The sequence below is a fragment of the Myxine glutinosa genome, chromosome 2 (genome assembly GCF_964187855.1).
Source record: "Myxine glutinosa chromosome 2, kmMyxGlut1.1, whole genome shotgun sequence".
In the NCBI taxonomy this organism is placed as follows: domain Eukaryota; kingdom Metazoa; phylum Chordata; class Myxini; order Myxiniformes; family Myxinidae; genus Myxine; species Myxine glutinosa.
This window is the reverse complement of record NC_136262.1, coordinates 89,300,173-89,325,783: the sequence shown is the minus strand read 5'-3', so window position 1 is coordinate 89,325,783 and position 25,611 is coordinate 89,300,173. Positions and strand designations below refer to the sequence as shown.

The 25,611-nt window shown below is 42.9% G+C and overlaps 1 protein-coding gene across 2 annotated transcripts; it reads right to left on the bottom strand.

Moving 5' to 3' along the window:
• Positions 1-745: 745 nt before the first annotated feature.
• On the bottom strand, positions 746-22,019 carry LOC137421602 (small glutamine-rich tetratricopeptide repeat-containing protein alpha). Of its 2 annotated transcripts, none has more exons than XM_068107815.2 (11): positions 21,729-22,019; positions 21,276-21,381; positions 20,770-20,879; positions 20,429-20,519; positions 20,194-20,293; positions 14,204-14,308; positions 13,920-14,055; positions 6,974-7,036; positions 5,273-5,310; positions 3,013-3,129; positions 746-1,242 (listed from the first exon to the last, which is right to left on the bottom strand). In XM_068107815.2, exons 1-11 carry the CDS (start codon positions 21,732-21,734, stop codon positions 1,110-1,112), a joined length of 1,005 nt encoding a protein of 334 aa, XP_067963916.2. In that variant the 5' UTR covers positions 21,735-22,019; the 3' UTR covers positions 746-1,109. The 2 variants fall into 2 exon arrangements, with proteins under 2 accessions (XP_067963916.2, XP_067963917.2); XM_068107816.2 differs by having other exon boundaries at positions 20,429-20,516; positions 21,729-21,889.
• Positions 22,020-25,611: the final 3,592 nt, after the last annotated feature.

The window sequence follows — 25,611 nt, the reverse complement described above, 5'->3', positions numbered from 1 at the left end:
AAGCATAAAAGAAACTCACTAGATTGATATACTGAGTTCAGAAAGTAAACCCAAGTCAAGAATAAATAAAAAAATTCTATATTAAATGCCAAGTCTGTATTTTAAATTTTGTTTGACTGCAGGACAGACTAAAAAAATTACCACACCGCATGGGCATTCGGAATGAGATTCCGTACAATTTGCCAAATTCAGAGCCAACATACTGCTACACTGCAGGTTTGTCTTCCAAACCGTGGTCCACAGTACTCAAAATACAACAATCAATTTAAATCAAGTTGTTCCTCAATCATAGACTGACGTTTGTAGACAGACGGGGAGTGAACCAATTGCTTGACCCCACTTTTTGCTTCATGTGCAGGGTAATAAAGTTTTGCAGGAAAGGGTTCATAATCAGCATCATGCCCTATACAGGATGTCGGTATTGCCAAAGCAGTTACTGGGCTCCAATCCTGGTTGGATTGCTGCTCCGACTCGGGAGTCAGGGCAGGAATTTGGCAATGGTGCCAGTGATAACTTGCCTAGTCTTTGCGAAAGACACTGTGGGAACTTTAACGTCCATCAATTAATGCTAGCAGTTATGGACACAGAGCTCAACGTCGAACCGAGGGACGATGCAACACCAGGATGACCATTTATAGCTGGGTTGCGATTCAAATCCAAGCAAGACAGCTTAGAGGTGAGTGTGCGTACCTCCAGGCCATCCTGCCAATCCGCAAAATGTACTCATGTGGAAAACATGCACAAGAAGGGGACAGAGGAATTTATTTTGTATTTATTAAAACATGCCAAACAAAAGGAAAATAAATTCAGAAATGGTGAATGGGTACTACAGGAAATGTGGATGGGTGCTAAAGGGTGCTGGGGAAGGGGAGGGGATGGGGGCAGACATGTTATAACGAGGTACATAAGTTATGTCCAGGGACGTTTATGGCCACAAACCTTCCACTCGCATGTCCTCTTTATTTAGACGCAGTACGATTATTCCAATTGGGTTCAACAAAGATGGTTGTTGAGTGACGAGCAAAAGGCGCAAGAATATTTGCACAAAAAAAGAAAACCAGAGAAAAAGATCAGTTTGCGAGTGCATGCGAGGTTCAGGGGATGAGATGTTAGGATTGTGGCGGTGGTTTCTCCGAATCGTTTTGTACGTTGCCCGAAGGTGGTCGACCCTGCATCTGGCTTCTGAGTTGCTCAATGATCTCCGGGTTTTGCTGCTGCATTTGTTGTGCAAATTGTTGCCCCCTGTAAAAGCACAGGCCAGTCTGTTATACCACGTGGGCCACATGTCAATTTACACGTCAAAGTTTGGTTTGAACTGTAGATAAAATGCAACAATAAAAATGTAATAAATGTCATGCAATAAACAAGAAGACGTCATGCAGAGCACGATACTTGCAAAATCCACCCCCCCCCCTCCCTCCCCAAAAAAGGTTTCCATTGATCCATCAAATTGTCCATTTCATCAAAATTAAAATTGACGATCTTGATCAAAGCTCAGGTCAATAGGATGTGACGATCACTTTTGTGACGATTTTTCAGATGAAAATTGATGACTTTAGAAGTTTAACCTCGAGTTGACTTTTGACCTCAAAAATAGTTGGTTTCCCAATTCAGTGAGGCACAATGCAAATGCTGTTAATTTTTCCAGTCAATCAGATGAAAATTGATGATTTGGGAAGTTTGACCTTGTGTGACCTTTGACCTCAACAATTTTTGGTTTCCCTATTTAGTTACAAAATGTGCAAATGCTGTTAAATTTTCAAGTCAATCAGATGAAAAATGGCAATTTTAGAATTTTGACCTCCAGATGACCTTTGACCTGAAAATCAATAGGCTTCTCAATTGTGACGAACTCTACAACTTGGTGAAGTTTCATGACGATCGGTTTAGAATTGTGACCTGTAGGTTGGTGACGCAAACAAACAGAATAACAAACGCAACCGACAAATATACTTGAAAAATCTTCGATTTTGCAAGTAATCAATCAACAATCAACATGCATTACGAAACAAGAGCCAATTTGCTATTTGTGCGGACAGTTCCCAGACAAGTTTGAGATATAAATAAACAAAAAACACACAAACAAAAAACAAATAAGTAAATATAAAAAATAAGAAAAAAAAGGAATGCTTGTGTCAGTCAGCATTCGTGGACACGAGAAACAATGGATTTTAATTTGAACGGGTTTCAAGCTCCCCATGAGCCTTGGACTAATGGAAAACAAGGATTTAATCATTAAGGGCATGCTTGGCTCGTGGAAAACCCGTTGTGGCCGATGGCGAGGCGTTAGCGTTAGCCCTTCATTTTGAAAACTTTTGAAATTATAGCTGCACCTCATTTCCACAGTGGAAAACATACTCATTCCGAAATCAAAAATTTTCCGATGATAGAAATTCTGATGTCGATGATATAGCGTTGGTTACCCCCCACACCACTCTTCAGAAAGCCAACCAGTAATGAAACACTTCTCAAGAAAATGTTCAAGGACTTTCATTTGCAGAATGAGGCCTAAATACAAGGCCCTATTAAGTTGTGTCTTTTAAGTGGTGTCAGTGCATGTAAAATGTTATCCAAATCAGTTTCCGGATCTTATGAAAGATGTCAACATAAAGGATTTGTTGGTAAAAATGTTTTAGCTTCCTAAAATTAGGTGCTGATTTTTGTTTGGGCATGACAGGATGGCCGAGAGGTAAGCACATTCGCCACTAAGCAATCTCGTCTGGGTTTGAAACACAGGTTATGACTCTAACTTAGAAAAGCCTGCGGCAGAACCAATGCTCTGTAACACAGCGATGCTATATCGGTTTCAGCTTTGCTTTGGCAGAGGAAAATGTTTGTCAACCTAGAAAAATGAAATAAAAAACCTGGGCGAAATCCCCCATTCAACACTCACATTTTGCCCGAAAAAAGTCAGCCTGCCCAGAATAACCCACATTTATTAAAGGGCTCATGAACAGAGGAATGTTTGCAGCATCTCACAACAAAGAAGAAAAGCTACGTTACAAAACTTACACGTGTAGAAGTCCAGACATATCTGGAATACCGCCACCGGCACCACCGGCACCATCAGCAATACCACCAACACCACCACCACCAACACCAACACCACCACTTGCAACTCCGGAAAGCCTGTAACACACACACAGGTTAAACCAGGTTAGCACTTGGTATCTGTTAAAGTAATGGTCCTCATTGTGCATACAACAACCATTTCCCTTCTGGCATATAAAGCATCCAGTGTCAAATCTAGGGGCTACACAATGGCACAAAAAGGTCAGTGGGATCTGCTTTCTATCCAGTCGAATTGGGCACAAAACAATTGCAGTCAATTTTGGAATGAACCAGAGCACAATTCGGATTTCGCATTCAACATTTCATCACTATCGAAAGAATGCTCCGATTTGGCAACTGGACCAGACGGCATCAGCTCAAGAGTCCTAAAAAGCTGCTCTGCTGCTCTTGCACATCCTCTCTCTGCCCTTTTCATCCAATAATTTTTGCCTTGGTCATCATCTGCTTGGAAGTCCATCAAAATCACTGCATTACCTAACTAAAATGGCATGGAATAGATCCAGACTTGAATCAAAGTCGAATCGACTTGTTGTAAACTCCTAACCAACTCATCCAACTAGTTTTGTCATAACTCATTCACACCATTATGAAAAATCATGCTGTATATAGTTTTGGCCCCATCTCTCAATGATGAAGAATCACTTTAAAAACTTCTCGTATCCGAATTCGGATCCTCACAAAAATCAAATCGATTAGTCATTTCGTCCAAATCCATCCACACCTTTTTGAGACATCATGCTCACAGACAGACAGGGGTGAAAACATAACCTCTGACCTTCAGTGGCGAGGCAAAAAGGTGCAAAAACTGATCCCCTTAACTACAGACCAATTAACTTACTTCCAATCATCAGCAATGTCATGGAATCCATCATCGCAGTTGATATCAAATACTTCCTTTTCTCCAACAATGTCATATCTGATCATCAATTACATTCATACCAGGACACTCCACCTTGGACATGCTGCTTCTACTCTCCCAACAATGGATGGATGCCCTTAATATCAGAAATGAGACCAGGGCCTTCTCTTGAGCTTTAGATACAGTCTGGCATTCTGCCTTACTCTCCAAACCCTCTGCCTGTGGCATCCAAGGCCAACTCCACACATTACTTACTAACTTCCTCTACTCTCGTAACGAACGTGTGGCATTCAACGGAATCCTTTAATCTCCTCTCCCTGTCAAGACTGGAGTTCCCCAAGGTAGTGTTCTAGGCTCCATCCTATTTCTCATCATCAATGATCTCTCGGACTCTCTGGAAACCCCCATTATCTGTTTGCTGATGACTCCACACTCTGCCGTGACATCCCCCAACCTTCTGACAGAAAAGCAGCAGTCTCCCTCTCTTCAGATATTGACAAAATCACAAGCTGATGAAACACTTGAAATATGTCTTTTAACCTTGAGAAATCCCACACACATACCACATACACTCTCCGAAAGGGACGTATAAGCAAACCCTTCCATCTGTTGTCTCAACAACCCTCTCAAAGGCGTTCAGTTTCGAACTCATGGATATCACGTCACTGTCAGCCATGAACTCTCTTGGGTAAGCCAGATTTCAAAGTTGGCCTCCAAAGCCAGACATCAACAGGGCATCCTCCATCATACAAAGTCCTTCCTTGGCACAGCTGAAATCCTATCCATCTACAAGGCCCTCATTCACAGCGTGATGGAGTACTGCTCTCCCATCTGGGTTGGCACCCCTGCCGCACATCTTGCTCAGCTTGACGCCGTGGAAACAAAGGCCTTCAAGATCATTGGAATCTTTCGTGACAAAGCTATGGGTCTATCACTTCGCCAATGCCGACAGGTCGGTGGTCTGTCTTCTTCTGCCTCCTTTCTGATATCGTACCCTCTGTCCTCTCCGTGCTTTGTCCTGCTTCCAGCTTACAGACAGATAAACAAACAGAAAGACAGACAGGGGTGAAAACAATTTTTGGTGGTGGAAGTCAAAAAAAATAAATCCAAAGTAAAAAAGAAAATATGGGCATTGCTATTTAAAAAGAAGAAAAATGTGTTGTTTGGGGAGTTTATGGGAGAGTAGGGAAGGTTAAGTTAGATTAGGTTCTCTGGTAAGATTGGGTTTAGTACACAAGAAGATAAGCAAATCTATAAAGGTAATGGGGTGTGAATATGGCACAGGCAGAATGGATCAAACGGCCTCCAATGTCCAAGCTCTCTTGTACAACCGCTACTCACATTTGCTGTAACTGTGGACTCTGCATCATTGATGTAGCCTGGCCGAGACAAAATAAACAAACAAAAAAAAGACAATAAAAATGGAGCCTTAGGCAAGCATGCAGACGAAAGAGAAAATTATTAACTTGAGCAACCTGAGATGCAAAATACAAAATACATTAAAATAGATAAAGGGGGACATGATCAGGATATATCACCAGATTTTACAAGAAATTCATTTTTAAGACCAGCCCTTGCCGTCCGGTGTTTTGTACATGTTCTCGATTCAAAATTGATTTTTTTTGCAATGTCTTTATTCTCCGTTCGTTCAACAATTCATTCAACTCGCTGACCATGTTTTGTAATCAATATTTGAGGCAAGGTCGCACCCCCTTCCACACAGGTGTGGCCCATGTGTCAATTAACCAAATAACACCCCAGCATGCCTTGGGTCGTGTACAAAAAAGAAAAATGCACAGGCCTAGGTGCCCATAATTATGGCTAGCATGGCTGCAAGAGGAGACTTAGGTGACTTTGAAAGAGGGGTGATTGTTGGGGAGCGGTTGGCAGGAGCTTCGCTGACGGCTCAACTTGCTGATGTTTCACAAGCAACAGTGTAAAGTGATGTTGGCATGGAGCTCCGAGGGAATGACATCATCAGCAAAGGGAAACAGTCACTCCATGTTGCAGCATTTGTTCCCTGCTGGGAGGGGTGTCTTCCAGGATGGCAATGCGCCCATCCGCAGAGCACATGTGGTTGCCCAATGGTTTGATGTGCGTGACACGAATGTTATCCATATGTCATGGCCTTCTCAGCCACCAGATCCAAACTCAATCGAGCATTTATGCGATATTCTGGAACGATGACCGAGACAGCGTTTTCCAACTCTATCAAGCAGGTGTGAGTTGATTGACTTTCGCATGGCAGAATGGTACTGCCTCCCTCCTGTAGAATTCCAGATGCTGGTGCACGCTATGCGCACGATGCTGGTGCACCCCCCACAACCACCACAAATCCTTACCAGTCCTTCATTTTAAGAGCTTGCAGGAATCCACTCCTACATTTGTCGTGCATGATTAACAGATTACACTTTAAAATGTCTACATTATAAAGTTTCATCCATCGAGGGGGATTCCCACCATAAATGGCATCTTTTTCAAGGATTTTCAGTTTCATTCCATGCAAATACTGGAACTTAATCACTGCTCAAGAGTAGTTTCACCATGTCCGTTGGAGCCTCATCCTAATTAAAGAAATTACGACAATTTTCTAAGGAATGGAGATGTGTTTTTACTTTTCAATTTCACATGAATACTTCACCATGAAAAGCTCCAACAAGAGCATTGAAAAATAAATAAATAATGTGAAATGCCATAAATGCATCAAGATGAATGATCGATGCAATTGATCGCTGGTTGGAATATTTTGGGAGATGGCTAGCTAAACAACGAAGTGTTTGGAAACAGGTTAACATAACATGCAATCTGGGAATCGGCTTTCTGTATGTGAAGGTTGCAAGTGATGCTGGGAGAAGTCCGTGGGTTACTAGCATTGTGGGAAGTAGGGCCGACAATTCAAAACATCAGATGTCAATAGGGGAGTGACAGCTTGGTGGCAAACACTTGGCTCTCCAACTACACAAATTCAAACCGTCAAGCTCTTAAATTACGACACTTGAAACACGTTATTCAAGTTGAGAGGAAGCCAACCACAGTTCTCACCATAGCCATGAAACCAGGATTATTTAAGAAACCAGAAAGGTTGAAACCAGGTGGTCCTGCTACCTGTAGAGGGGTAAAAAGCAAGGGGGGGGGGGGGGGGGGTGGGGGAGGGAACATGAGAAAGCTAATGTTAGAGCTCACAATATTAATGATCTTGTCACATTTAAAATTTTCAAAACAAATGAAGACATACATTATGTCTATCGTTATTTGTCGATCATTGGTAAAATTAATAAATATGCAAGTTGAGGTAAAAGGAGAAATAGCCATTTGGTTTGCACTTCATGTTTGCCAAATGTGTTAAATCCAAACACATATCAATCGATATTCTTTGCTTGCTCGATGGTAGGTTAATGGTACAAGGTTATAGTTATATCATTGCTACTGAAGCAAAAGCATGTCCAGAAAAACAGAAACCACACCAACTATGAGTGTGCAGCACACATGTGGTAGTTGCGGAATATACCACGTGACAAAGTGGTCAGCATGCAGCGCTCCGAGGCGGTAGGCAACGTATGCTCTAACCCATCAAATGCATGCATGCGTATTTTCTCGGCCAATACAAAGTTTTGCTGTCACTGTCCCACCTGTTGCTCTTCTCTGATGACTTACGACACAATGGCGACATATTCTGAATTGCCATCTTCACGCTATCATGAGGCAGAATGCCATTTATTTTCAACGTCTATAGGCTGAGAGAATAAACTGTTGGGGAAAAACATCCAGCCACATGCCGTGAGGTGAAAAATGCCATGAACTGGAATCTCTCAAGCAGCAAATAAAGGGTTCCTGTATTTAAGTTGCTGTGTGCCACCTGACTGCTCGATGCCTGTGCTCAATGTGTGGATAAATTTAATGCAACGATATTCAAATTTTCCAGCCGCATATATGCTGCTCACATTGCATCTGTTTATTTGGCTCAACTCAGCGCAAAGCAGGTGAGTAAGAAAAAGAAAATCACCATTTTTATAAATAAGTACAGAGAGAATGGAAAAAATATCTATCAGACAAGAGAAAGATATTTCCATAAACGATTAAAACCAGAAAATAAGAATACATGGACATTATGGTACAAGAACGCATAAAATATACCAGAGCGAAGTCAATGGCCCGCCATCACAAATCCCCACACCTCCCACCTAAAGCAAATTCGAAAGATGGGAAAACATTCCACCAGAATTAACCAAACATCAGATTTTGAGTTTAATTTTTTTTCCCATTTTGACCTCATGATCCTAAGTCCCAACCCCCTTGGGGCATGGACCAGGGATCAAATCCATAAAATCTTCACACATTTCATGTCTCTCCCAATGTTGATTGCATATACATTTAAAAGTTTCATTTTAAAATGTACCCGTAATTGCTTTTTTCGATTTTTGACCTTTTCATACAGTTGAATATGTTAAAGGGTATGGGGAAAAAGTCTAGAGAACCACAGGTGGGACGGTCAGACGGAGAGCAAACCGATAGTCTCCTCCAGGTCGTGGACTAAAACACAGCTATTACTAGCTGGTGCATTTATTTATTTCATATGCAGCCTGTGGCTGCTGGTTGCATCATTGCTAGGAGCGCTGATGTGCTGCCGATGTAATGTCCCGTTTCCAGTAAGCTGGTACTCATTTTGCTGACCTTGGAAGGATGATGGGCTGAGTGAACGCACCTGGTGTTATTTCCGGCATGACAGGGTCTCAAAACCAAGACCCTAAAATCTTTAAGGCAACCACCTTAACTGTTAATCCAACACCTTAGCTGGTTACACTAGTAAATTGATTTGCTCAGAGTATATGCCAAGGTAGTAACCAAACTTGGAGGCAAATTTGGAGATACTGTCTGCACAAGACAAGTTATATGCTTGATTGGAATAACAATTTGCACTTGGAACTTAGACACTGGTAGGGGAACCATTCCAGCCCAATGATATGCGCAATCCAACAAAGCAATTACATGCTCATTACTAGAACAGCACTCGGTAGAGCTCATACCTCAGCCAGGCTGAAGGTTATGTCTTGTATCCCACTGATAGGCCAGATCTGAATATGGACTGGAATCAAAATCGAATTGGCTTGTTCTTGTCTCCTACCCAACTTATCCACCAAGTTTCATCCAAATCCGTCAATAATCTTTTGAGATATCCTACTCATAAGCAAATAAACAAAGACAAACAGGGGTGAATGCTTAAGCTCCATCCACCGAAGGCAGGCAAGATAATATAACGTTTTCAAAAATGAACAACAGACGCCCAGCATGAAAGTAATTTAGAAAAGTTTCCCTTGAAAAGTGGATTCCCAGATAAAATACTTCTGGAAATGTACTTCAAGAAGAATACTCTCACAGAAAGCAAAGTGGTTGTAAGAACCAGCCATTTACATGGAATGAAAGACATGTTTGAGATGAAGGGCTATTTTGAAAATTTGATTAAAGATCCCCATTGTGGAGTGGGGGGAGGGGATCAACATTATTTTACACTCAGGATAGATCGAGCACAACCGAGGAGGAAGAATCAAAGTTGATGAGAGTTTGCAAACTGGAAGTTAGTCCTTAATACAATTAAGGAAGCCATTTTCTATATTCATTCCCCAGCCTCTCCCTTCGTCTCTTATTCTCTATTTTAAAATCCACTTTTCTCTCCTCCCTGTGCTACCTTTATCAAATGTTGTGCTATTACAAGCTTAACGTTCAATCAAATGAAAAATAAATTAGCCATTAATAAAAATGGGGTCTGGCAGTATAGCCTAGACCTGAGAGGTACACAAACCCACCTAAAAGCTGTAAAGCCTGCGTTTGCATCCCAGCCCAGCTATAAACTGTCATCCTGGTTTTTCACAGGCAGGGTGATTCATCAATTTGTGTGCCGGTCCTCCGATGTACATTAAAATGGGGCGTCCCGTTTGATTGGTTGGGACAGTTTCATTAGTAGAGACGGCGTAAAAAATTTCTGCAAAAGCATAGATTGGTTGAGACAGCGTAAATATTTGCCGAGACAGTGTAAATTGATCAAGACAGCGTAAACATTTGGTGAGACATCATAGATTGGTTGAGACAGCGTAAATATTTGCCGAGACAGTCAAGATGAGTCGAGACAGCGTAAAATTTTTGAAAGTGCAAACAAGTTGATTTGCATTCTACAGTGTTAGAAATATATACATTGATTGGAATAAAATAAAGGTTTTAAATGCTGTAGAGAAAAACAAAACAAACGATTAAATTGAAAGTTTACCATCTCTGATTCACCGTCTTTTACACCACCTTATCCAACATGTTAAATTAGTTCTCCATACCTGTTTGAGTCCTTTATGATGTCCCTAAAAATAGAAAGTTTCCTGTTTGGAATGATTTTCAATTTTGTTTGACTGCCATACAGGCAGACAGACTAAAACAATTACTTAATCATCTGTACGCATGTGCGATCTAACCCTAACATTTGGCAAATTTAGAGGCAAGGTGCAGTTAAACTGCAGGTCTGTCTTCCGATTAATGTTCTAGTGTTCAAAATATGAACTAATACGACCAATTTGCAATTGCTCACTGACTTTGACACCAATACAATACAGGCATCAAAAAGCTGCATATATTGAACAAACAATTTCACATAGAGCACCTTGCCACCATTAGAGCATCTGAATTGAATCAGACGTGGCAATAAATGTGAATGGGTTGCTCCCAGCTTGCCGACTCGAAGACAGAAGACGCCATTTGCATTTTAGCCTCCTCCATCTCCACCCCATTTAGAATCATGTGTGGGCATGGGCAACTTGGTAGTTTAAAACTGGAAAGCATCTCAAAATGCAAAGCCTGTCCGCATCCGCTTTGTAATCAAACTAAACGACAGTAAACGTGACAAACGATAATTTAAAAATATATATTATGCTTAAGATTCCAGTCACAGACGATATAGTCCTCATTGAGGCCAGGCCTTAAATAAAATAACTGCATTGATAAATGTGAGGAAAGAGAAATAAAATAGAGAGAGTGTAAAGGATGAAGCACTCCTGCGATGAAGCTAATGCTGAGGGCCTGTTACTTGCTTACCGCAGGCCGGTAGGTAGTCTTTCTGTCTTCTACAGACTCCTCTCAGGCCTTGCTTCCCCCTGCTCTGTCTTTGCTCTGTCCCCCAAATATTCCTGCAGGACACACAAGATCTGCCAGCAACCCTCTTATGGTTAAACTGCCAAAATGAAAACTCTCTGCTCACCTTCACTCTTTCATTCCTCTTTTCTCCCACCTCTGGAACAAACTCCCAGACTCTCTTCAATCCCTCTCCTCCCTCCAGGTCTTTAAAACAGATGTTAACCACCATCTCTTATCGCCCCCCATCCAAAACCTTGATATTTTCTACCCCCATTAAAATACCCCAAATCCACCTCTTTCAATCTCCAACTTCTTTCCTGAAATTCCTAGTAATGTTCATTTGCTTTATACCGTGTACCCCTCCCCCCTTCCCTCAGCCCTCTCTCTTCCACAGATCTACCGACATCCCTGTTCTCTACAGTTGTTTTGCTTGTGTGCTTCCCTCTCTCTCCCAGTCTTGTCTCCCACTCTCTTCATTGTATGTTTTATGTGTCTGTGCATGTTTTCATGTTTAATGTGTTAGCTCTTACACAAGCCTCGATTCTGTATACAAAAAAGGTGAGGAGTGAAAATGAGTAAGAAAAGGTCTGATCAAAAGTGTATGATGTTTGTTTGCAAGAAAGAGATTGAAGCTAGCCCGGTAGCTATAGTTTGAGTGAGACAGAAAGCAAGACAGCAATCCTGACACTCTGACACTAAGAGCGTAAGATGGTTCCGAACACTTTATCGCTCCCAAGTCCAAACGGTAGTGCTACCCTGAGCAGTTGCTGTCAACAACCTACTACCTAAATAGCTGTGTTCTCCATATTCTCATAACAAAAGTTTGTCGAAGATTTGATGACAAAATCACAATTAGAAAAAAATGTTATTGCTTGGACAGACACACTGAAGCTCAATTGTAAATAAATAAACACAGAAATGATTACAAAACCGGTCATCTCGTGCTTGACGCACTGCGACGGGGCTGATGAGGCCTATTTGTACTCACTATGACTTTGCACTAATCTCTAAAGTGAAAAAACCCCACAGCTCGTGCAACTGTTCTTCTGTCAGGCTAATAAGGGCTACTTATAGTCACTATGAACTTGCCCTTTCACATTTTGACCCAATTTTTTTGTATTTTCTCCATATTATCATAAAGGCTTGTTGAAAATTTGATGGAAAAAGCTCAAACGGTTTAAAAAAACCTTATGGCCTGGACAGGCAGATAGACACACAGACAGAAGTGATTCGAAAGCCACATCTCCCATCATTCTTTATGTGTGCCAAGTTTGAATAAGATCGGTAAAGGCATGCCCGAGAAATGGTTGAGGACGTTTTCAATATCAGGTTGTTTTACAAGTAAAATAGCCGCCAGTCTACCATCTTTGATCAGATCGCAACATGGAGGTGCACGTGCATGCCATCATGCACTGTGCTTGTGCCAAGTTTGAATAAAATCGGACCATGCATGTCCGATAAATTGTCAGGGACACGTTTAAGTAACAAAATGGCTGCCAGTCAGCCATCTTGGATCTGATCTCGAAAAAAGAATGGCGTGCATATACATGTTTGAACAACCATCATTCATTATGTGTGTGCCAAGTTTGAACAACATTAGTAAATGCATGTCCGAGAAATAGTTAAGGACGTTTTCAACATCTTCTTTTATACAACTAAAATGGCCACTAGTCGGCCATCTTTGATGGATCGCGAAACAAAATGATGTGCTTATGTTTACCATCATGTATCGTCTTTGTTCTAAGTATGAACAAAATCGGTCCATACATTCGGAGATATGGTTGCAGACGGACGGATGGACAGAGACTCGATCCATAAGCTCCCGTTTCGGACCAAGTCCAACGGGGGCTAATAAAACACAGCCATAAATGCATTCCAAAAGTTATTGCAACACTGAAAAACTGAAAAAGATTGTTTGTGCTTCACACTGAATGAAAAATGTAAAGGTAGAGCATGGCGATTGTGATACATGACAGGTTCAACTATATGTCCCGAGTGGCATAGGGATCAAAATGGCGGTGTGTGGAGTCAGCCGTACTGATATCACAGACATCAATCACATCACCCCTGTCATGTGACCAGATCCTCAGCTCTGATTGGTGTACATTTGTGAGGGACATGTATATATATATTTCCACCCATAAAGGGTGGAAATGCGAATGGTTCGGTGGATGTGTGGAGTATCGTTGAGAGAGAGGAAGACAAATGATGAATTGTGAAAGATGATGGGAATAGAGCCTGTGATTGATGCTGTGAAGAGGAACAGGTTGAGGTGGTTTGGTCATGTGTTGAGGAAGGATGAAAGTGACTGGTTGAGAAGAGTGATGGAACTGAATGTATAAGGAAGTAGAGGACGGGGAAGACCGAGAAAGACTTGGCTAAAGATGGTGGAAGAAGAAATGCAGGCAAGGGGGTTAACAAGGAGAGATGCAGAAAATAGGGCAAAATGGAGAAGATTGTCATGGGGACCGCAAGGCTAACCCCCGCTCTAGCAGGGAAAATGGCCTTAAAATGCACGTTGTTGTTGTGTGTGTAATATATACATATATATATATATATATATATATATATATATATATATATATATATATATATATATATATATATATGCAGTCATCGGACAGACAAACACTGTTCCAGATGGCTTTGCCCTACGGGCTACGCCGTAAAAAGAAAGGTATTGAACAATACATTTGGTGGGTATTAAAAACACAATTCTTCATTTATGGACACGTCTTGCATTTGCAAATGGCGATAGCACCAATTATCCAAGATAGCCATCTATCAGTGACTTCACATAAGGCATTCATTGTTACCAAAAGTTAGAATGTTGTACAATTTCAAACGTTGGGCAAAATCATACCACACAGGAACACACCGAATTTCCTTCCTGTGCCTTCGCTTCCTCTTGCTCCATGTTCATCCTGTACGTTTCGTTTCCAGATTCAAGTCCGTACGCTTTTCGAAAACAATCAGCAGCTTCACTGTGCCTTCCCAAACTGCTGAAAGCTAATCTGGTACAAATAATTTTTATTTTTTATTAATGCAACATGGAATAGTAAAAGTTAAAAATGTGCAAACGCAAAATATTCCAACATCTTTGCACACTGTTAAAATGCCTGTTGTTGTTTGCACACCAGGTTCACCATCTTCCTTTCTTACCCCATGCGCCCATATGCCTTGCTGTAGTGGCTGTCCAAGTGAATCGCCTGTTCACAGTCAGATACTGCAGCTGGAAAGTTACTCAGCCGGTTGTAAGCAGCAGCGCTAAAGTGGTGAAGGGGTGAAAAGATGAGGCCTAAAAGAGGTGGAGATGAATAATAAATAAATAAAACATTTTCACTTTCCACATCCCTCTGCATGACCGCCAATGTTACAAAAATTAGAGACGGGAGGGCCTTGACGTTTACAGTGGTTATGTTCTAGAAAATCCCGATGGACTGCAAATCCACAAACTTGGAGAGTAATGAGGACAAGCGTTACGCCTAGGTCCCCCGTCGGGGAATTGATGTGAGTTGACAAAGTGGAAGACGCAGAAAACATGCTACGATATGATATTTCGCTCACAAGGTTCAGACATACATGGAGGCGGCCATCTTGGATTTTGACATGGCGACCCAATTTTCAATAGCGTTCTTCCTTATGCGTAGATACACCCACACACCAGATTAGAAGTTGGTACTTCGCTTATTTTTCCAAGATATTCCACTCACAAGGTTCAGACATACATGGCGGCGGCCATCTTGGATTTTGACGTGGCGACCCAATTTTCAATAGCGTTCTTCCTTATGCGTAGATACACCCACACACCAGATTAGAAGTTAGTAGTTCGTTTATTTTTCAGGATATTTCGCTCACAAGGTTCAGACATATATATGGTGGCGGCCATCTTGGATTTTGACGTGGCGACCCAATTTTCAATAGCGTTCTTCCTTGTGCCTAGATACACCCACACACCAGATTAGAAGTTGGTACTTCACTTATTTTTCAAGATATTCTGCTCACAAGGTTCAGACATACATGGCATTAGACATACATGGCGGCGGCCATCTTGGATTTTGACGGGGCAACCCAATTTTCAATAGCGTTCTTCCTTCTGCCTAGATACACCCACACACCAGATTAGAAGTTGGAACTTCACTTATTTTTCAAGATATTCAGCTCAAGGTTCAGACATACATGGCGGCGGCCATCTTGGATTTTGACGTGGCGACCCAATTTTCAATAGGGTTCTTCCTTATGCCTAGATACACCCACACACCAGATTAGAAGTTGGTACTTCGCTTATTTTTCAAGATATTCCACTCAAGGTTCAGACATACATGGCATCAGACATACATGGCGGCGGCCATCTTGGATTTGACGTGGGTTGCACCCACACACCAAATTCGAATGCGGTCCTTCGCTTACGCCCGCATGGACGGACGGACACACGGATGGAGGGGAAGACCATAGTCCCCCTTTCGCTCCGCGGAGCGACGGGGGACAAAAATTGGGTTAGGGACTTCAACTTTAAAATTTGTCAAAACTGTACCCTTAATTAACATGTTTGTGCATTTTTGTGCTATTTACTTTCATGAATAGAAGGGTTATTAAGAACATAAAATAAAGTGTTATTTTCCTGTATTAAGAACATAAAATAAAGTACATTTTCTTGCATTAAGAGCATGAAACTTACCTTTTATAATAACTAATAATCTATCTATAATTCCACTAATCTCTGTGTGTGTGTCTGTCTGTATGCGACCGCTGTTTCTCGACAACTACCGGTCCGATATACTTGAAACTTGCCAGGTATATTGCTGGGGACCCGAGGATGTGCCTTTTCAAGGTTTGAAATTAATCGGACAAGTGGTTCCCAAGGTATGGTCACCGTACTCGCAAGCCGTTCGCTTTGGCTTTGCGAATGGACCAAACCATTTCATGTAAATAGAGGGGGGGGGGGGGGGGGTTCTGTGGTCGTTACTGCCACGTGGTTTCAAAGTTTTTTTTTGTTGTTGTTTGCACACATGTTTTTTTGCACGCACGTACGGGCAAGCACGTACGGGCAAGCACGTACGTGCGGGCACGCCCTAGTAATAATAATGACGATAAACTCGACCCAATAACGTGATGGCGATGTTTATGACGGCGACGATGTTGTTGGGGGTTGATGGAATGATGGGGTTATTGTGTTGATGGCCCACGTTAATTTGGTGAATAAATGTGGAAAACAGTTCCCCAACCTGCAATTATTCGAGCACATTGCCCGCAATCCGCTAACATTGTCTCAATAAATTCATCGCGAAAGAGCGAATCCACGAAGGGGAAACCCATGAACGGCAAGGCCCTCTGGTACTTCAATTTTAAGAAAAGTGATTTTAAAAATCAGGAAGTTTAGCGCTATTGAAGCGGTCTTAAACACCAACCACATTCATCTTACTATAATTCACCAAATGTCCGTCCGTCCGTCTGTCTGTCTGTCTGTCTGTTCGAAGGTACCGTAAAAACTGCTCAACCGATCGCAAAGATATTTTGGGTGGATAATCCTGGGATCTCCAGGAGTAAAATAGGCTATTTCGTTTTCCCATTTATTTCAGCTTTAGTCTCAAGCATTCTCAGGTTTGGACTCCCGCATAACATTCGCGTTCGCATAACGTTCATTGTTCTCATTGTGACGATGTTGCTTTCCCGGGTGCCGCGCGATCGGTGCAGCCGTTTGTGCGGCACCCGGGAAAGCAACACGTCTCCATCGATCGCTAACAGATCGCTGTCTCCATCGATTTTGCCAAGGCCGCAACACCTATCGGCTCAAAATCCTTTTAACTATTGATTTGGTACAGTTACACGTATCGGGAATTTGGTACACGTATCGGGAGTACATACGACATAGCAATTGTGAACACGATTATCGATCACGATTCACGATCATAGTGTATCGATCACGATTTGAAACACGATGGAATAATATTTACCGATATGAACAGTGATGTGGCTTTTATTGAAATTCTAAAGATACTGTTTAGATTTTGATGATTTGCGTGTGATATAATTCAACGGATGTTTATATGAATCGTTTAAAATAAAAAAAACCTTCAATTTCTGATATTTTGCCTTTTCATTTGGGCCTCCCAATTGAAGCCCCGCCCATAGGGCGGGTACCGTTGCTAGTATACTGTAATTAGATGACGTCCAGTCGCAATTTATGAGACTAGTACACCTGTTCACTACGGAAGCGGCATGGGGAGTCATGTTATTATCCTTATTATTATTGCCAATTATATTATTACTATTACTTATGTTAGATCAGGTCATTGAAATGATCAGACCGGGCATGACATTATAACATGTTAGATCAGGTCATTGAAAGGATCAGACCACGCATGACATTATAACATGTTAGATCAGGTCATTGAAAGGATCAGACCACGCATGACATTATAACATGTTAGATCAGGTCATTGAAAGTATCAGACCGCGCATGACATTATAACATGTTAGATCAGGTCATTGAAAGGATCAGACCACGCATGACATTATAACATGTTAGATCAGGTCATCGAAAGGATCAGACCACACATGACATTATAACATGTTAGATCAGATCATTGAAATGATCAGACCATGCATGACATTATAACATGTTAGATCAGGTCATTGAAAGGATCAGACCGTGCATGACATTATAACATGTTAGATCATGTCATTGAAAGGATCAGACCACGCATGACATTATCACGTTAGATCAGGTCATTGAAAGTATCAGACCGTGCATGACATTATAACAAGTTAGATCAGATCATTGAAATGATCAGACCATGCATGACATTATAACATGTTAGATCAGGTCATTGAAAGGATCAGAACGTGCATGACATTATAACATGTTAGATCAGATCATTGAAAGGATCAGAACATGCATGACATTATAACATGTTAGATCAGGTCATTGAAAGGATCAGACCGTGCATGACATTATAACATGTTAGATCAGGTCATTGAAAGGATCAGAACGTGCATGACATTATAACATGTTAGATCAGATCATTGAAAGGATCAGAACATGCATGACATTATAACATGTTAGATCAGGTCATTGAAAGGATCAGACCGTGCATGACATTATAACATGTTAGATCAGGTCATTGAAAGGATCAGAACGTGCATGACATTATAACATGTTAGATCAGATCATTGAAAGGATCAGAACATGCATGACATTATAACATGTTAGATCAGGTCATTGAAAGGATCAGATCGTGCATGACATTATAACACGTTAGATCAGGTCATTGAAAGGATCAGACCATGCATGACATTATAACATGGTACATCAGGTCATTGAAAGGATCAGACCCTGCCTCACCATTCTAAATTCCCGAAAGTAATATTTACTTCCGTGAACTCCATGGCAACGGCAGGAAGAATCGTGTTATTAACCCTTGTGGGTTATATAGACCGCTGTAGATCTACGATCAGGTGCAATCGTCGACGTGATGAGCATGGACTATTGGACTAATGTCCGGATCTCTCCAAATTTATTTCAGTTCTTTGTCAAACAGCATTATCGACCATTTAAAGAGGTAATCAAATGTGTTTGTTGTTTATAATATTTTTACTTCCTGGAGAAGTTGTTGCTCCCACGGAAACGCCATGATAACTATAAGCTATTTATACACGTTATCACTGCAGGAATAACGCCTTGGGGAAGTGGGACATTATTAGTATTAATATTGTTTTGTAATAACATACAATATGCGATTATCATTAATTTTATTAAAAGCATCTTTGGAAAAACGCCACGATAAAGCTAATTTAACATTGATATACACCTCAACATACAACCCAGAGGTTGGCTTAGCGGTTAGGGTGCCGACTTGGGATCCTAGGATCCTGGGTTCGAATCCCGGTCGATCGCTGAATGAACGCCAGGGGGGTTGACTCAGCCTGTCATCCTTCCGAGGTCGGCAAATTGGGTACCAGCTTGCTGGGATGAATGATCCCGGTGTGTACCCCGGTTTAGAATAGGTACACTGTATCCCTGCGCATCGTAAGAGGCGACAAAGGGTTGGCGTCAGGAAGGGCATCCGGCCATAAAAACATTGCCTCAAACAGGGAACCATGATTGCCATGGGGCCCGCAAGGCTAACCCCCGCTCTAGCGGGGAAAAATGGCCTTAAAACGATCATTCATTCATACAACCCCATTGACGGCAATGATGGGGAAAATCCGCTTAGGGGAGAAAACCCCCTTGGGGAGGGGGCAAATGAATGTGCTACAACCTTCATTATGTAACCCTTCATCATCCTGTCAAGTTTGGTTGAGATTGGATAAGTAACAACAGAAAGTATCGGGGTCAAAATATCATCAGACAGACACCAAATGGCGTATTTTAGTATGATGGAGGCTTGAATAATCGGTGCATAGCCATACATGCGGCCTCTTGTTCATTGCGATACTGTACCCCCTCACATGGCATGCCCTCCCATGCTATACATCAGCATACAACATGGTAGTTGGGAGTATTATGAAGGCGATTTGTGTTCTACATTGCTCAAGCATACAATTCAATTTATATGGGAGTTAAAAGGCAAATAAAATTTAGAATTTTTTTTAATTTCGAAAAGACACTGATAAGACAGGCAGGACAGACAAACTTTTTGCTTAACCCTGCTTTTCGTTTCGAGTGCGTAGAGTAATAACAAGAACGCTCTCAGCAGAGCGCATACTTGTGCTAGTAGTACATTTTGTATCCCACTGATAGGCCGGAGCTGCATCCGACCCTTAACCAAAGTGCAATCGGCTTGGGCTTGTTCTTGTCACCTACTCACCAGGTTTTTGTCCGAATCCGTCCACAACTTTTGAGATATCATGCTATACATCGTTTTTGACCCCCATCTTTCAATGGTGAAGAACCACTTGGAAAATTCTAGTATCCGGGTATATAAATTTAGGAAATCGAATCAATTGGTCCTCGTCACACTCCCAACCTGACCAGAAAGTTTCGCCCAAATTCATCCATTACTGTTTGAGATATCATATTCACAAACAAACAAACAAACATGAAAACATGACATCTGTAAATCTTTGGTGGCGAAGGTAAATATGCCCCTCGAACAACACTGATTCCACACCAGACTCCCACCCTGAACCCAAAAGAAGATAAGTATTACCGGTTACAATAATAAACAGCGTTCCTTCTATCGATGGCAATTGCTTTCGAGTAGCATTCCACAGCTTTGTCAAATGCTTCGTTTTTCATCTGTTGGTTTCCTGAAGAGCACATGTGAAGCGATGGATGGCGAGAAGCAACACACACACAATACACGATTTCTATATAAATAACATTTTTGTTCATACAAGTGTGAATTGGGATTTGGCAATAGTCTTTACTTCGCTTTATCCTACCTCGGTTCTTCAGCTCCTCTGCGTTTTCCCTTTGTTCAGTCGTCAGCTCCACACCCTGATTCTCACCAGCTTGTGTTGCGGTCTGTTGCTGCTAATAACCAGAAATAAGGATCGTCAAAGCAGTACAAAGTGCTGCCGACATAGCCATAAAGATACCAATAATCCATCAGAGGCAAGGATGACGGAGACGAGGGCGAAAGGTGCTGGGCCGAGAGACTCGGAAGCAACTCATCAAACTCACACGATGGAAATTCAGAACTCGAGGCGACTTGGCATTTATTGTGGGAAAACGTATTCACAATGCCAATACCGCTCAACGAGAACAAAACAGTTCAACCTACTGGCAATGAAGCTGTGCCATCATGGAAAATTTCAACGAGAGACTTGGGCGTTGCGAGGTGAGTGTCCTGCATGCTAATTCCGAATGCTGTTTCCAGACATTGCGTGGCCACTAGGGTAGAGGTGAAAAAAGGCAAAGTAAATAAAGTAATAATAAACAAACAAATAAAATAATAATAAATAAATAAAATAAAGTAATAATAAACGAATAAATAAAATAATAATAAATAAATAAAGTAAAACAAACAAATAAATAAAATAAAAATAAACACTAAATAAAATAAATAAAGTAATAATAAACAAACAAATAAATAAAATGATAATAAATAAAAAGTAATAATAAACAAACAACTAAATAAATAAATATAAAATAAATAAATAAAGCGAGGGTTTATAGAATCATTGGCCAAACGTCCAGCATTCACATCGGTGTCTCGTAACCATGCCAACGCGTGCCAAGCAGGTCGTACAACTTGGGCCTCAACACCTTTGGATGACAACCGCTCACCCTCCAGACTTTCCTGCACGTCGTCGGACAGAGACCCCGAGTGCAGCTGCTCGTTCAGAAAAGCCACGATGGAGAAAGCGAGTCTTCTCGCGTCTGTCCTGTCCCCCTAACACACAAAGACAAAATTCCCCCCTTATAGGTTGGGGCCATATAATAATAATATATGGTGTTATACATCGTCATCAATGTCGACACTCGGAGTCGGGACCCTGGAGGAATTGCTCGAGTGGTTATTACCCCCCGAGCCCGAGTGCACAGTCAAAGTGCTGCTCCACGGTTAACTAGCACGGGACTACGGTATATCAGTATGTAGAGATAAACACGCAATCAATGACAAGTTACCCCAAGTGTGACACATGGAACACGGTTCGGGGGTTAAGATTCTGAAACAGCAAAACAATCGAGTCCCACGTAATTCATAACACATGTGATTACATTCCCCGTTCAATTTACCGCCATGTCGTCCTTCCCCTCCGCCGTCCTCCCTCAAACGGCAGGAAACAAATTTCAGCCGAAACGACAAGCCGAGCAGGCCTCGAATTTAGAGAGCAAAGTGATTTGTTAAACCATTAACCATTAACCATGTGACTGACCATGTGACGACTTCGCTACTCGTTCTTAATTTAACACATCCGATTTTGAAGTATCTTTAAACTTTATGAACCGAATCTTTTTAACCAAAAATGTTATATGCAAAAGGGGAAATAAATAATATCGTAGCCTACTGAACAGCGCTCTTCCTATTCACCGCCTTAATCGCATCACTTCACAATCTCACATCACATCACCAAGCTATGGTAGAGTAGATGGAGTCCTATGGTCGTCTACATACATGATACACATCTGGGTTTTCGGCAACCTAACGACTGAACTGCACACGTGACGTGTGCGTGCCACCACCACCACCACCACCACCACCACCACCAACAACAAAACTCTCAAACAGGTCGTAGGGCTTTGGCATCTGAAGTTAGACTTTCAGATACTACAATCTACTGAGCGATTCTGTGACGAACCGTTAGTCACAATTTTATTCTTTCTTTTCAAGTAGCGTCTTCGAATATCCGAAAGAATTGCTAATCATGGATCTTCATTCTTTGTTTTCCGCTTTCCCTTTCAGTTGCCAATACTCATTGATGTCATTATCTCCGCCACCAAAGGTGGATGGAGGTTATGTTTTCACACGTTTGTCTGTCCGTTTGTGAACAAAATATCTCAAAAAGTTGTGGATGGATTTGGATGAAATTTGGCAGAGATGTAGCGTATGTGACAAGGACAGGTGAAGATCCGGATTCGGATTCGGCTACTAGAAATTTATAAGTGATTCTTCACCATTGGGAGATCGGGCCAAAAACGATACATAGCAGGATATCTCAAAAAGTTATGGATGGATGTGGACGAAACTTGTTGGACAGGTTGGGTGTGTGACAAGGAAGAATCGATTCGATTTTGGTGAAGATCCAGCTCGTATAATTTTTAAGTGATGATCTTCACCATTGAATGATATGGCCAACCAGGCGGAGGTATGTTCTCGACGGAGTGCCGTTCTAGTTCCTTTACAATAGTTTACTAACAGGAGTACCTGGCGTTGCTCAAGCGAAAAAGAAACGAAGATATTTGAAATGAGGGAAAATATAATGGAAAAGCAATTACATCCAAATCAGAAGCCATCACAAATGTCAAATCATCATTTTACCTTTTTGTTGAATATCTGCTGGTGAATGCGCCGTTCGTCACGTTTCTGAGTTAAGTATGATGATGTTCAGGATGAAGAAGAAGCCTTACCATCAACATCGACCGCTTCTGGAATTGTTTGATTTATTTGCGTTCAAATGTCTGGTAATTGTTTTGTATTTATTTATGCTAATGTGTACTTGTATATAGCTGCCATTAATCAAAAAGGCTTAGGCACTATAGAGCGATTTTAAAAACAATCCAAAAAAACGAACTTAAAAAAAAATTGTGCCTAAAACACTCCCAGGCACTCACTGATGAACCTCTGAAAGTTTGACGAAGATCCGATCAGCCATCTCTGAGAAATATGGCGACACACAGACAGACAGACAGACCAACGGCTCTCTTATATAGTAGATATCATCCATCATTCCACATTCTTCTATGTTCTTCGCAGTGCTCCTTCAATGTCACCTTCCATGATGTTATTTTAACAAACATTTTGCCACAGGATCCTAGCTTGTTATATGTCCAAGTAAAGCTCACTTTCTCTTTGTACATCCCTTCCACCAACCTAACTTCTGCTTCCAGCATTCCCATCCATCTCAGTGTTGCCATCACCATCTCTCTCGGGACAGTGTCGTAGGCCTTCTCCAGTTCCACAAATCCCAATGCCATTTCACCTTGCACCTCCAACGTCTTCTCCACCAACTGTCTCAGCGCAAACATCCCATACGTCGTTCCCCTACCCTTTCTGAACCCCTGTTGCTTTTCGCCAATCTCCATCTCCACACTCTTCCTTATCCTCCTACCCAAAGTCTCTCCAGTACCTTCATGACATGACTTAGAAGTGTAATGCCTATGTACTTCCCTGGATCTTGAACATCACCCTTCTCCTTCCATATCAGCACAATTAGCCCTGAAACTAATAAAGTGTGGCGGACACAAAAGCCCACTGGCGTGGTGACATCATTCCACGCACCGAGTGGGCGGTGGCCACGCCCGAGGGGTAGGCGTGGCCTCATGATATACCCCGGGCGACCAGCCCGGAGGAGTTTAGTGTTACAGTGTAGTCTTACAATAAAGACGTTTATATGTTACCGCTTGTCCGCTTCCTCCTTGCTCACAAGCAGCGCGCGTAACGCCGCGCTTTACTGGTGACCCCGACGTGATCTCATCCGACCGCGGCCCCCAGTTCACCTCAGAGCTCTGGGGGGCGGTTGCGCAGGGGCTCGGGGTCCGGCTGCACCGCACCACGGCCTACCACCCCCAGGCTAACGGCCTGTGTGAGCGATTTCACCGCTCATTGAAGGCCGCGCTCCGGGCCACCCTCCGCGACGGCGGCTGGGTCGACAGGCTCCCCTGGGTCCTGCTGGGCCTCCGGACGGCGCCCAAGGAGGACCTGCGCGCATCCGCGGCGGAGTTGGTCTTCGGGCAACCGCTGTGGGTGCCGGGCGAGTTCCTCCCCGACTCCACGGCACCATGGTCCGCGGCACAGCAGCGCTCCGCTCTGCAAGAGACCGCCCAGAGGTTCGCCCCGGTGCCAACGGCATGCCACGGGCACCCACCGACGCACGTCGCCCCGGAGCTTCGCACGGCGGAGTACGTCTTCGTCCGCCACGATGCCCATCGGACACCACTGCGGCCCCCGTACGACGGGCCTTTCCGCGTGCTGGAGACCGGGGCGAAGCACTTCACCCTGGACATCGGCGGTACTCCTGACCGCGTTTCGGTAGACCGCCTCAAGCCGGCCCACCTCGATGTGGACCATCCACCGCCAGTGGCCCGACCCCCACGTCGGGGCCGCCCTCCTGCGGGCGGACCCCCGGCACCGCCCAGCCCCGCCGCCACGGCGCCCCCCGGTCCTGCACCCATCCCAGGGGCAGCCAGGGGCATCCCACCTGGTATCCCTGCACCCCGGACGCCGCCGATCGCCAGGGGGCGCTTCGGCCGGGTCATTCGTCTGCCCCGCAAACTGGCCCTCCAGGTGCGCGGGAATTCTGGGGGGGCGCGTGTGGCGGACACAAAAGCCCACTGGCGTGGTGACATCATTCCACGCACCGAGTGGGCGGTGGCCACGCCCGAGGGGTAGGCGTGGCCTCATGATATACCCCGGGCGACCAGCCCGGAGGAGTTTAGTGTTACAGTGTAGTCTTACAATAAAGACGTTTATATGTTACCGCTTGTCCGCTTCCTCCTTGCTCACAAGCAGCGCGCGTAACGCCGCGCTTTAAAAGTATAGATCTGCCTGAGGTCTATCACGCGAAGGCCAGTCCAGTAAAGGCAAAACGTTTAAGCACCGTTCAACACTCGCGCTACAAGCCAGTCATCATTGCGCCCGATCTCCTACCCCTTCCCGGAAGTCCAACCTTGCTCCCGATCAGGGACGTCTGCCCGATTACCGTAAAGCACAATATGTTACAATCCTTCCTTTCTTGAGCTTACACAAACATATCTAACATACTTCCAATTGCACTCATAACAGAAAAAGCCCCTGTGAACCACACCAACCATTTGCGAAGAAACATGGAGATGATAAATCCCACCCCCAACATCCCAAAACTTCAAACACTGATAATTATGATCAGCTATACATGTCAACCATCCACTAAACACTAAATTATTTTCCCTTACCCTTTTTGAAACCACAAAAACACAAACA

Bases quoted from the DNA above. Each gene is read 5' to 3' on its own strand.
- LOC137421602 (XM_068107815.2), bottom strand. The intron at 20,520-20,769 runs GTAGGTTGAACT...TCTGGTTATTAG, and splicing joins ATGGCACAGCTTCATTGCCA to CAGCAACAGACCGCAACACA. The intron at 20,294-20,428 runs GTAGGATAAAGC...TGTGCTCTTCAG, and splicing joins AGAGGAGCTGAAGAACCGAG to GAAACCAACAGATGAAAAAC.